This window comes from Vigna umbellata, chromosome 7, assembly GCF_029865625.1.
Source record: "Vigna umbellata cultivar VRB3 chromosome 7, Vumbellata_1.0, whole genome shotgun sequence".
In the NCBI taxonomy this organism is placed as follows: domain Eukaryota; kingdom Viridiplantae; phylum Streptophyta; class Magnoliopsida; order Fabales; family Fabaceae; genus Vigna; species Vigna umbellata.
In genome coordinates, this window is record NC_142171.1 from 33,941,012 (window position 1) to 33,955,274 (window position 14,263).

Here is a 14,263-nt window from a genome sequence, read left to right on the forward strand (position 1 = left end):
ATTATAAAACGTAATAACAATAATTCTCTGTGTGAACAGAGAAATAACCCGCACCCAACCCAACCGTGAAACATGTAATATACTTAGCTTGGCAAAGGTTTGGGGAGTGAACTCATCTAGTTTTTAGTATGTGTACCGAATGAGAAAATTGAAATTAATTGCTAGGAATTACGATGCGTATATGTTTAACTATTTATTAAAATAAATTATAAATTAATTAAGTAAATGAAGTCAATCTTTTGCTACTGGTTTTCACATGATATTATCTTTGATTATTAGTTTATTTTGTCTAGTATACGGCTGCTCATGATTTCATAATTCATATGATGAACATATACTGCTTGTTATTTTATGATATAGCGATTCGTGGTTGTTTTGAGTGAACTTCAAATTCATAAACATGTTTGATGCATTCTCAACTATTATTTGTCATTTACTTGTGTAATTTATAATTTTAGGGTATAGGATTACGAGTTATAAAGCTAAAGTAATTCTGGATAGTGTACTAAATTATAGAATAGGTCTTAAAATTTTAAGTGTAGATACCAATTAAGTGAATTAAGTAATAACTACCATTGCAAATTAAATCGGCTAAGACACATATAAAGATAATAAGAAGATGTTTAGACTAAATGAATCAAGGAAAAACATAAGATAATATTAATTTCATTATGAGAAAAAAAAAACATAATAAAAACAAAAACATAAATACATATTTAGTGTCAGTTTGAGTTCAGACACTGGTATAAAAAAAAATTAAAAATATAAAACTTTAAAATGGAAAGTGGTAACTGGGTGGCGATCTTAAGGTAAGCTCCGTCGAGGGAGCTCTGGTACGGAATGCAGGAGGCATAGGTGGAGGGATTTGTCGTTCATCTCTTTCGTCGTCGATGATAATCGGAATGGGGAACAGATCCAGCAGCCTCGGTGCCCTCATAACTACCCAGTCATATTCTTTCAACAAAAATTTGTATGTTAATAATAGAAGAGGAAGAGAAAGATTCAATAAAAATAGAGATATGATCAGAGTTCTTACCATACATGTACTGCGGCAGCAAAGAAAATATAGTGCCAGTGGGGTCTATCTTCGCTTGCATGCGCCTGACCCGATTGCCATGGTTGTTGAACCAGCATTGCACGTTATATTCGCCGGCTTCTCCGAAAGTCCTTAGTCGAGACGCGATCTCAAAGATTTGGGCTCTGCTTGGGTGTGTGACCCCATAATTGTATATGTTGGTCATCATCTTAATCTGTTCATCAGTAGGACGCCACCGCTGACAGGTGGATCTCTCTATTTCCATTTTTTTTTACTCCTCCTTCCTCTCGAAGTATTCAAAAAATATATATATATATATATATATATATATATATATATATATTATATTCTTAGTTCAGTGTTTTCTTTATTTGTTTTTGTTTCGTTTTAGGTTTATTTTGTCCAGTCAGTCTTTGATGTTTCAGTGTCTAGTCTCAGATCTGTTTCACGGTCCTTGCAAAAGGGTCCTAAACGGATCTATGTCCAGTTGTCCTTGTCCATGTTGTTCATGTAAATTAAGTTTCTGTGTTTATTTAGTTTTAAGTGGGGTACGTGGCATTGTTCTACCCGATTGTCTCTGCCATACCTTCAATTGAAGGGAGATTAACGTCTGGTTTCCAGCCTATATACCCCTTAAGTTTTAAGACAGTTGTGTTTTAAGTTTAGAAAAATGAGAAAATTTAAAAGGAGAAGAATACAGAAAAGCAAATAAAGCGGCACAGGGAGGAAAGAAAGGAAAGAAGGAACGAGAAACTTAAAGGGGAGTAAGGAAAGAAATAACATGAAGAAAAAAAAAGGAAAGAAGGAAAGGGAGATCCAAGGTTCTGAGGACTTACCCGGAGTAGTAGGGCTTACAGAAGCTCGACGCAGATCTCAGACGCTCCGAAGGCACACTGAGGCAGAGGCTCCGCGCGAACTCCAGACGCTCAGCGGAGAGAAATGAGAGAGAAAGAGAGGGACAGAGAGAGAGAGTGGGCAGTCAGAAATGTCGCTCGACGCAGAGGACTGGCCCTTTTATAGCCAAAATTTTCCCACTGTAGCTACAGTTCCGGTCATTGCCACCGAAACTGTTGTCACAGTACCGGTCATCCTTCTTTCAAAAAAAAAAAATTTAGGTTAGAGTACAAAGTTTCAATATACTAAATTTATATTGAAATTATAGGTTAGAGTACGAAGTTGGAAGTTGGTAAATTGAAAGTTTTGAGTTATAAGTGATGATTTGGCATAAGTGGTTAGGTTACATAAATCTGGTATGGGAGTTAATGGTTGATTATTTTGTATTTAGGTGATGAGATTTTAAATTAAAAAGTTTTTGTAAAAGGAGGAGATTTTGGGCCTATTATTAAGTCAATTATGACTTAGGAATCTCAGTAGGGAGAAGTCGTATGTTGATTTTAGGAGAAAACCGTTAGAGAAATATCTTCTTGTTAGTAAGTTCAACCATGGGAGAAGCTCTTCGCACGAGGAAATTTCTCTTAAACACATTAGTCAACATTCATTTAGTTTTAATGCTACTTAACTATGAAAGAGTGTGTTAGATCTTTCTCACATTTTAGAAGTAGATGCGACTACAAACAAAGAAGATGTCTCATTACAAGGGCAACCCATAAGTATAGAAAACCATCGAACATAATGACTTAGAGGAAAGATCATCAACTTAGTCAAAGTAGTTTGGGAAAGAAGAGTAAATGAATTTACAAGGAAATAAGGTGAAATAATCATAACCTTATTTTTATGTCGAATTTTCGAGGACGAAAATTTTTGTTGTTGGGGAGAATGTAAGACCCATGAAAAAAAAAAAAAAAATATATATATATATATATATATATATATATATATTTATTTATAGTAGTAAACTTTAGCATTTTATTAGTAATAATAATTTTAATGGATAGAAAAATGTAAATTTTTGGATATAAAATTATAGTAATTCTAGAGGGAGAGCTTCAAATTTTTGATAACTTATTTAGGATTTTTTTTAAAGAAAAGTGAATAGTGAATAGTAAATAGTGAATAGTGAATAGTGAATAATTAAAAAAAATATTAAAATAAATTGTGGAAGAGAACACTCCACGTAGAATTAATCATTCAGAGATAAGAATGGTGAATAAAAAATAATTTTTGAATAGTAAAAATGAATAGTAAAAGTGAATAGTAAAAATGAATAGTAAAATTTTTTTGGCTATAAATAGCTAATGGGGGGAGGCTGAAGATTTGCACCAAAATTCTAGAGAAATTGTGAGAGAAGAGAGTTGGAGGAAATTCTAGTTGAAGAGGGGAAATTCTGGAAGTTTCCGGAGAACGATTTGAGAAGAGGAAACTAAGTCTGGAATAGAGGTAAGGGGAGCTAACTTTGAGTATTTCCTTTTGTATTATCTTGAGTCTTGAATATGCTATATTTGGCTTTTGTCTGATCTTAAATCTTGAATATGGAGTATTTTGTTTCTGTATGATCTTGAATTTTAAATGAGAGTATGCTTTTGTGTTGATATCCAAGGGTGGTAGTTGTAAAATGTGATGTTGATTTTGTTATGTCATTTGTATGTTATTAGTTATTTATTTTTGTATTTTGGAAGGATTAGAAATTGTCTAACCGGCTCTGCCAGATTCAATTTCTTATTTCCCCAAACATTTTATTGCTTTCCTTATTTTTTTTTTATTATATTTTGGAAGGATTAGAAGTTGTCTAACCGGCTCTGCCAGATTCAACTTCTTGTTTCCCCAAACGTTTTATTTCTTTACTTATTTATTTTATTGCATTTTGGAAGGATTAGGAGTTGTCTAACCGGCTCTGCCAGATTCAACTTCTTGTTTCCCCAAACTATTTATTGCTTTATTTATTTATTTTATTGCATTTTTGGAAGGATTAGAAGTTGTCTAACCGGCTTTGCCAGATTCAACTTCTTATTTCCCCAGACATGTTATTGTTCTTGTTATTTAATTATATTATATTTTTAGATGGATTAGAAGTTGTCTAACCGGCTCTGCCAGATTCAACTTCTTGTTTCCCCATGAATTTTTATATTAAGATTATTTTTATGATTGTCAAATATTGTATTCTTATATGACCATTTACAGTAATATTTTATTATTGTTAATACTCAAAGTTAGCTCTCCTTACCTCTATTCCAGACTTAGTTTCCTCTTCTCAAATCGTTCTCCGGAAACTTCCAGAATTTCCCCTCTTCAACTAGAATTTCCTCCAACTCTCTTCTCTCACAATTTCTCTAGAATTTTGGTGCAAATCTTCAGCCTCCCCCCCTTAGCTATTTATAGCCAAAAAAATTTTACTATTCATTTTTACTATTCACTTTTACTATTCATTTTTACTATTCAAAAATTATTTTTTATTCACCATTCTTATCTCTGAATGATTAATTCTACGTGGAGTGTTCTCTTCCACAATTTATTTTAATATTTTTTTTTTAATTATTCACTATTCACTATTCACTATTTACTATTCACTATTCACTTTTCTTAAAAAGAATCCTAAATAAGTTATCAAAAATTTGAAGCTCTCCCTCTAGAATTACTATAATTTTATATCCAAAAATTTACATTTTTCTATCCATTAAAATTATTATTACTAATAAAATGTTAAAATTTACTACTATAAATATATATATATATATATATATATATATATATATATATATATATATATATATATATTTTTTTTTTTTTTCATGGGTCTTACATTCTCTCCAACAACAAAAATTTTCGTCCTCGAAAATTCGACATAAAAATAAGGTTATGATTATTTCACCTTATTTCCTTGTAAATTCATTTACTCTTCTTTCCCAAACTACTTTGACTAAGTTGATGATCTTTCCTCGAAGTCATTATGTTCGATGGTTTTCTATACTTATGGGTTGCCCTTGTAATGAGACATCTTATTTGTTTGTAGTCGCATCTACTTCTAAAATGTGAGAAAGATCTAACACACTCTTTCTTAGTTAAGTAGCATTAAAACTAAATGAATGTTGACTAATGTGCTTAAGAGAAATTTCCTCGTGCGAAGAGCTTCTCCCATGGTTGAACTTACTAACAAGAAGATATTTCTCTAACGGTTTTCTCCTAAAATCAACATACGACTTCTCCCTACTGAGATTCCTAAGTCATAATTGACTTAATAATAGGCCCAAAATCTCCTCCTTTTACAAAAACTTTTTAATTTAAAATCTCATCACCTAAATACAAAATAATCAACCATTAACTCCCATACCAGATTTATGTAACCTAACCACTTATGCCAAATCATCACTTATAGCTCAAAACTTTCAATTTACCAACTTCCAACTTCGTACTCTAACCTATAATTTCAATATAAATTTAGTATATTGAAACTTTGTACTCTAACCTAATTTTTTTTTTTTTGAAAGAAGGATGACAGGTACTGTGACAACAGTTTCAGTGGCAATGACCGGAACTGTAGCTACAGTGGGAAAATTTTGGCTATAAAAGGGCCAGTCCTCTGCGTCGAGCGACATTTCTGACTGCCCACTCTCTCTCTGTCCCTCTCTTTCTCTCTCATTTCTCTCCTCTGAGCGTCTGGAGTTCGCGCGGAGCCTCTGCCTCAGTGTGCCTTCGGAGCGTCTGAGATCTGCGTCGAGCTTCTGTAAGCCCTACTACTCCGGGTAAATCCTCAGAACCTTGGATCTCCCTTTCCTTCTTTCTTTTTTTTTCTTCATGTTATTTCTTTCCTTACTCCCCTTTAAGTTTCTCGTTCCTTCTTTCCTTTCTTTCCTCCCTGTGCCGCTTTATTTGCTTTTCTGTATTCTTCTCCTTTTAAATTTTCTCATTTTTCTAAACTTAAAACACTTAAAACACAACTGTCTTAAAACTTAAGGGGTATATAGGCTGGAAACCAGACGTTAATCTCCCTTCAATTGAAGGTATGACAGAGACAATCGGGTAGAACAATGCCACGTACCCCACTTAAAACTAAATAAACACAGAAACTTAATTTACATGAACAACATGGACAAGGACAACTGGACATAGATCCGTTTAGGACCCTTTTGTAAGGACCGTGAAACAGATCTGAGACTAGACACTGAAACATCAAAGACTGACTGGACAAAATAAACCTAAAAGGAAACAAAAACAAATTAAGAAAACACTGAACTAAGAATCTAATATATATATATATATATATATATATATATATATATATATATATATATATATATATATTTTATGTTATGCTTTTTGTTTTGTTTTTTTTTTCTTTTTATTTTTATTTTTATTTTATATATATATATATATATATATATATATATATATATATATATATATTTTTTTTTTTAATACTTCGAGAGGAAGGAGGAGTAAAAAAAAAGTGGAAATAGAGAGATCCACTTGTCAACGGTGGCGTCCTACTTATGATCAGATTAAGATGATGACCAACATATACAATTATGGGGTCCAACACCCAAGCAGAGCCCAAATCTTTGAGATCGCGTCTCGACTAAGGACTTTCGGAGAAACCGGCGAATATAACGTGCAATGCTGGTTCAACAACCATGGCAATCGGGTCAGGCGCATGCAAGCGGAGATAAACCCCACTGGCACTATATTTTCTTTGCTGCCGCAATACATGTATGGTAAGAACTCTGATCATATCTCTATTTTTATTGAATCTTTCTCTTCCTCTTCTATTATTAACATACAAATTTTTGTTGAACGAATATGACTGGGTAGTTATAAGGGCACCGAGGCTGCTGGATCTGTTCCCCATTCAGATTATCATCGACGACGAAAGAGATGAACGACAAATCCCTCCACCTATGCCTCATGCATTCCGTACCAGAGCTCCCTCGACGGAGCTTACCTTAAGATCGCCACCCAGTAACCACTTTCCATTTTAAAGTTTTATATTTTTAATTTTTTTTTAATGTTTTTGTTGGCCGAGTGTGGCCAGAATTTGAATAAGGACTGTAATATGGACACTTAATTTTTTTTTTTTTTTTTACCAGTGTCTGAACTCAAACTGACACTAAATATGTATTTATGTTTTTGTTTTTATTATGTTTTTTTTTCTCATAATGAAATTAATATTATCTTATGTTTTTCCTTGATTCATTTAGTCTAAACATCTTCTTATTATCTTTATATGTGTCTTAGCCGATTTAATTTGCAATGGTAGTTATTACTTAATTCACTTAATTGGTATCTACACTTAAAATTTTAAGACCTATTTTATAATTTAGTACACTATCCAGAATTACTTTAGCTTTATAACTCGTAATCCTATACCCTAAAATTATAAATTACCCAAGTAAATGACAAATAATAGTTGAGAATGCATCAAACATGTTTATGAATTTGAAGTTCACTCAAAACAACCACGAATCGCTATATCATAAAATAACAAGCAGTATATGTTCATCATATGAATTATGAAATCATGAGCAGCCGTATACTAGACAAAATAAACTAATACTCAAAGATAATATCATGTGAAAACCAGTAGCAAAAGATTGACTTCATTTACTTAATTAATTTATAACTTATTTTAATAAATAGTTAAACATATACACATCGTAATTCCTAGTAATTAATTTCAATTTTCTCATTCGGTACACATACTAAAAACTAGATGAGTTCACTCCCCAAACCTTTGCCAAGCTAAGTATATTACATGTTTCACGGTTGGGTTGGGTGCGGGTTATTTCTCTGTTCACACAGAGAATTATTGTTATTACGTTTTATAATGAGTTCGTAGGATAATTTCACTCCTCACACCACTGATATACAGAACATGGTTGATTCCTTTAACCTTGTTACACTAATGCTTTTCCAAAGCTCTTTTTATTCTAGTCTTTGAACTCAACTCTTCTTGTGCAACGTAAGATATCTCACCTCCTCCTTTTGTTCTCGAAACTTCTTAAAACATTACTTCTAAACACTAACATCTTCACTCATCCTTTGAAACCTAAACTCTGGTATTATATCTTCCTATTTTCGAAGGCTTTAACTAATTGTAATATCTTTCCTCAAACCTTCAGAATTTAAGAAAGGAAAATCATCTCTTGTAAGAGTCATGAGTGTGCACCCTCATCACTCCTATTAAGACGTTTTTCTGTTTTCAAAACCTTTAGTTAAATGCAATACTCTACTATTTAGACTTGGAGGAAATGGTAGATTATACTATTTAGACTCAGTCCTTCACAGAGAAGGCACGACAGACCCACAACACAGAGGTCATCCTAAGGACGAACTGCTCTGATACCATTAATGTAACATCCCAAAAATTCACCCTTTAAAAATCAAAATTTGAAATATTGTAATAATACATTTACAGTAACACCCCGTAACCTCATACTTAAATCTATACATAAGTTTTAAGCTCAGACTTAACTGCAAAGATAACATTAAATCCTTCTAATTCGTTCTTCCATCTCTTCCTTCATTTGCACCGAATCACGCGACAATCCTTCATCTGCTCCCGTATAACAAATACGTTATACGATCATCGCAAAAATATGATTTTACAGATACATGCACAAATAAGTAAGGGTGAGCTAACATGCAACACATCATTTATAAAATATGCATAATTACTTTGATATAAACATCATTAACATAATTCATCCTTCTCTACTTGAGACTGGACGATTATTAGAGTATCAGGATAACCTCCAACTACGGGACCCTCAACATCAACATATACACTAATACCATAACATTTCAGAATCTCTCCATGAGATTCATACCATACTCGTATTCCTCAACTCATATTATACCATTACAAAATCTCCACATAATACACATATCATGATCAGATGCATAATTTCATGTCAACATCATAAAATACATTTATCACAGTAATTTTAACATATCTCTTGCATTCACATACTTCCACGTAATTCATGTCATACTATGCATAGTATACTTAATTCAACACCAACACAACATTAACTAAAATTGGAACCGAACACTAAGAACTTTGACCGAACGTTAAAGACCGAACGCTAATAGCCGAACATTATTGGGACGAATACGGTTTGGACGAACGCTATGGACCGGACGCTATCTGCCGAACGTTATTCGCTGAACACTATTTGGTTGGATCCTATTTGAACGAACGCTAGGGAAACATGTACTATTGAGCTGAATGCTAAAACTCGGGACCCTATATTGACCAAACACTCTTAGAACGAACACAGATCAAACACTAGGCCGAACGCTCAAAGCCGAACGCCAGATCGAGCCTTAGTTGAACGAACGTTCAAAGGTCAAATCTCACTGAACACTGCCTATGATGAACACTATCTGAGTGCAACATCATCGAGACCGAATGTTCCCTACGAACGACCCCTAACTATTTACGATCCATACCTGAGACAAGCATCATCCAAACCGAGCATTACCTATGAATGATCACTACCTGAATCATGCATCATCACGACTAATCACTACTTATTAATCGATCGCTACCTAGGAACAAATGTCAAGGCCGATCACTACCCATAAACGATCGCCACCTCAGAAAAACATCAGCAATAAAGATCATTCCCTATAACTCTCGCTTTGAGACAGAACCCTATAAAACCGCACGCTAAGGTCGAAGCCCATTTAACCGAATACGATAAGGACGAACGCTAAGCTTGAAACCCCTTAATCCTAACACTGTAAGGACGAACGTTAAGCTTGAAACCCATTTAACCTAACACCATAAGGACGAACGTTAAGCTTGAAACCCATTTAACCTAACACCATAAGGACGAACGTTTAGCTGAATCCCATTTAACCTAACACTATAAGGACGAACGTTTTGAGTCTTACTTGAACGCCTAGAGCACTCTGCCGAACACCTAAAGCACTGGCCGAACGTATTCAACTAATCCTCAGGGTACCAAATTAAGACCGAACACTAGCTACCTAAGAGCAACTATCATTAAGATCAAAAGCTACCTAATAACGCTCGCTATCTGAGAACAAATATCATCAAGACCGAACGCTCGCTACTATCCATGGACATTCGCTATCTGAGAACAAGGAATATCAAGACCGAACGCTCGCTACAACCTATGGGCGTTCGCTATCTGAGGACAATGAACATCTAGACCGAACGCTCAAGATTGTTACCCGAGAATACCAAGTTAAGAACGAGCGTTTATATTCATTAATACACCAAGGCCGAACGTTTAAGTTTCAAACTTAGAATATTAAATTAAAGCCGAACGCTCACAATCACTAATACCCAAGAACGAACACTTATGATCCAAACTTAAGAATCCCAAATTAAGGACGAACGACTACAATTACTAATTCACTGTATACATTTTGGACGAACGTCTTGTACATGACTAACTTTACCTAAGGACGAACGCGAACGCTCGATACCTTAGAACACAAAACCGAACGCTCGTATATTTGAGCCGACCACGGTCGAGCAAATTGGACGAACGTCCAATTTTGACTCACCAAAATTGGACGTACGCGCGTTCTGCATAAATCTGCAGAATCGCACCAGATTCCAGAAAACCCAGAAAACCCCATTGTTTCACCCCTTTTTCCCAGATTTGCAACAGTATAGTTCTACAATCACTCGTACAGATTCATAGCAAAGAAGGATACTCTAAACATAAAATTATTCATCAAATAATCATAATATGATATCAAACCTATTATTCCTACAATTTATATACACAGATCTAGCTCCCCCTTACATCTATTCCAGACTTAGTTTCCTCTTCTCAAATCGTTCTCCGGAAACTTCCAGAATTTCCCCTCTTCAACTAGAATTTCCTCCAACTCTCTTCTCTCACAATTTCTCTAGAATTTTGGTGCAAATCTTCAGCCTCCCCCCTTAGCTATTTATAGCCAAAAAAATTTTACTATTCATTTTTACTATTCATTTTTACTATTCAAAAATTATTTTTTATTCACCATTCTTATCTCTGAATGATTAATTCTACGTGTAGTGTTCTCTTCCACAATTTATTTTAATATTTTTTTTTAATTATTCCTTATTCACTATTCACTATTCACTATTCACTTTTCTTAAAAAAAATCCTAAATAAGTTATCAAAAATTTGAAGCTCTCCCTCCCAAAAATTCACCCTAAAAAAAATTCAAAATTTAAACATTGTAATAATAAAATTACGGTGACACCCCGTAATCTCAACTTAAATCTATACATAAGTTTTAAGCTCAGAGTTGACTGCAAAGATAGCATTGAATCCTTCTAATTTGTTCTTCCATCTCTTCCTTCATTTGCACAGGATCACGCGACAATCCTTCATCTGCTCCCGTATAACAAATACGTTATACGATCATCGCAAAAATAAGATTTTCCGGCACAAACAAACAAGTAAGGGTGAGCTAACATGCAACACAACAATTACAAGACATGCATAAGTGCTTTGATATAAACATCATATAAAATTTATGTTAGACATCCCATATACTATCATACCACAATTCCGACTAGACACTCATCCGGATGATACGTTAATGAGCGATCACGGGAGGTTATGCACTTGTGATGACTTCTATTATTTATTTATTTTTTTTACAAATACACTTCCAAAATACTTCATACCATTCACAAGGTTAGTCCCCTCACTATGTCCAAAACCGGCACATAGACCAGGACCTCCTGCTCCTCTCACCACATAATTCATCCTTCTCTACTTGAGACTGGACGATTATTAGAGTATCAGGATAACCTCCAACTACGGGACCCTCAACATCAACATATACACTAATACCATAACATTTCAAAATCTCTCCATGAGATTCATATCATACTCATATTCTTCAACTCATATTATACCATTACAAGATCTCCCCACAATACACATATCATGATCAGATGCATAATTTCGTGTCAACATCATAAAATACATTCTTCACGGTAATTTTATCATATCTCATGCATTCACATATTTTTCACATAATTAACATTGGTTTATACATTCCAAACATTTGTACACATAATTTAATTCAAACTCAGAATCCAACACCATTTGAAAAATAATATTTGAATGAGCACCCGAACTCTTTTGAACGAACGCTACATAACGAACGCTGCTGGACGAACGCTACCGGACGAACGCTACTGGATACCGCTATTGACCAAACCCTATAAGACCGACACCACTTGGACGGACGCTATGAGATCTAATCCAATCTGATCGAACGTTCTATACTGATCACTATTTGAACGAATGCCATCTGACCGATCGCTATCTGCCGAACGCTAACTGACCGAACGCTATTTGGTTGAATATTATTTGGACGAACGCTAGGAGATCATGTACTGAGCCGAACACCATATTGATCGAACACTCTTAAAACGAACACTGAGAGATCAAACACTAGGCCGAACGCTCAAAACCGAACACCATAATCAATTAAACACTATTTGGACGAACGCTAAAACCGAACACTATATGAACGAACGCAAAGATTGAGCACTAAGACTTCACTGTTTGGACGAACGTTCAAAGTTCGAACCTTATAAAGACCGAACGCTGTCTATGTCGAATACTATCTGACGACAAACATCATCGAGACCGGGCGTTCGTTAACAACGATTACTAACTTAGAATAAACATCATCAAAACCGAACGCTATCTACCATTAATACCGAACGCCTAAGATCGAATCCTGAGATTACCTGGTCAAGATCGAACGCTAACTATCATTGTTACACCCAGATCAAACGCTTACCAACTAAACCTCAGAATACCCAAGACCGAACGCTTACGATCCAAACTTACAAATCCCAGATTAAGGACGAACGACTACAATTATACAGTTTGGACGAACGTCTTGTACATTACTAACTTTACCTAAGGACGAACGCGAATGCTCGCTAGCTTTAAATGACCGAACGTTCCAAAACTGGCTGACCTTGGTCGAGCACTATACGGACGAACGTTCTAAGTTGGCTGATTCGGGCGGACGCTCAGAACAATTACCGAACGTTCGGAAATTGGCCGACCACTATTTGGTCGAGCACTGTTGGAACGAACGTCCAATTTTGATTCACCAAAATTGGACGTACGCGCGTTCTGTAGAAATTCTGCAGAATCGCACCAGAGTCCAGAAAAAAAAAAAACCCAGAAACCCCATTTTCATCCCCTTCTTCCCAGATTTGCATTAAATACAGATTATTTCAACAATTAATGAAATAAATCAAACTCCCCTTACCTCTTGAAGACTTCCTTTGTAAAATTTGGGATCTATCTCCTCTCCGACGTGCAGATCAAGATCTCCTTGCAACTTCAGCAGCTCTCCACTTCCTTTCCCAGATCTTGGTGCAAGAACTCCACCCTCACAACATGCCCAACCCACATCCTCCCCTCAGCTCTTCTGAAGTTGGTACTGCTTCCCTTGGGTGTTCTTGGATGGTTGAAAATGGAAGAAAGGATTTCCTTCCTCTGGGTTGCTCTCCCTCCAGAGGTGCGTGCAGAATAAAATTTGAGGCTCTTTAGCTGGGCCCAAATCCTCTTTCCTTTTTTTTTTTTTTTACTTCAGAACACTTCCAGGATTCTCACCCTCTTCATTGAAACACCAAGACTTAGGGTCTTTCTTCCAACCACCCAATCACGCACACTCGCCACTGTCTCAGCTAAAACCGACCGCCATCAGCTACATCCAAACCGCCACCAGCATGCCCACCGTCAAGATCATCGTCGGTCGTCACCGGAGCTCTTCCCCTTCTCCTCTCTCGCGTGCGAGAAGTGTGGTTGGAATGGTTACGGATTATTGGTGAGATGAGTGTGATACTCTCTGGTTGCAGGTTCAAGAAATAATGGTTTGATGAAGATTGGTGGATGTTGGCTCCTTCCTCCCTGATGATGGTCGTAAGTAAGGATGAAGATGGGTGATAAGCAGAGATGGGTCAGTGCCTAGTAGCAGTGGGCGTGTGGATGATGATTGTGATGATGTGCAGAGAGAAGGGTGAGTGCGGGACGGAGATAATTTCCCCCCGTCTTTTTCCCCTTCCAATCATTCCACTTCCATAATGCACTCCAATAATGCAAACAGTGGGTGTCCTACCACTTTTAAAAAAAATGAGGTCCTTACAACCTACCTTTTAAATAATGGTATTAATTACCAGACGTTGCATTTAGGAATTTTTTTTGCGGTAATTGTAACGTACGTTTTCTTAAGAAAATTTGTTGTATACGTTAATCACAGCCGTTAAATAATTACAATTAATTAAGCGTTACAATTTGCGATCAATGAGCTCTGAAAACGTAAGTA

At 35.4% G+C, this 14,263-nt stretch overlaps 1 protein-coding gene across 1 annotated transcript; it reads right to left on the reverse strand.

Annotated features, from left to right (window-relative positions):
• Positions 1 to 650: 650 nt before the first annotated feature.
• LOC148195816 (uncharacterized) lies at positions 651 to 14,058 on the reverse strand. The gene is made up of 4 exons (XM_088094602.1): positions 13,205 to 14,058; positions 6,471 to 11,289; positions 1,037 to 1,287; positions 651 to 954 (listed from the first exon to the last, which is right to left on the reverse strand). The coding sequence occupies exons 2-4, from the start codon at positions 6,635 to 6,637 to the stop codon at positions 773 to 775; spliced, it is 600 nt and encodes a 199-aa protein (XP_087950728.1). The 5' UTR covers positions 6,638 to 11,289; positions 13,205 to 14,058; the 3' UTR covers positions 651 to 772.
• Between the last annotated feature and the right edge of the window lie 205 nt (positions 14,059 to 14,263).

Excerpts from the sequence above, each read along its gene's own strand:
- LOC148195816 (XM_088094602.1), bottom strand. The coding sequence starts at position 6,637 with ATGTATTGCGGCAGCAAAGAAAATATAGTGCCAGTGGGGTTTATCTCC. Across the intron at positions 1,288-6,470 it reads AAGATTTGGGCTCTGCTTGG|ATCCACCTGTCAGCGGTGGC; the intron begins GTGTTGGACCCC and ends GGAAATAGAGAG. Across the intron at positions 955-1,036 it reads GCTGCCGCAGTACATGTATG|AATATGACTGGGTAGTTATG; the intron begins GTAAGAACTCTG and ends TTTTGTTGAAAG.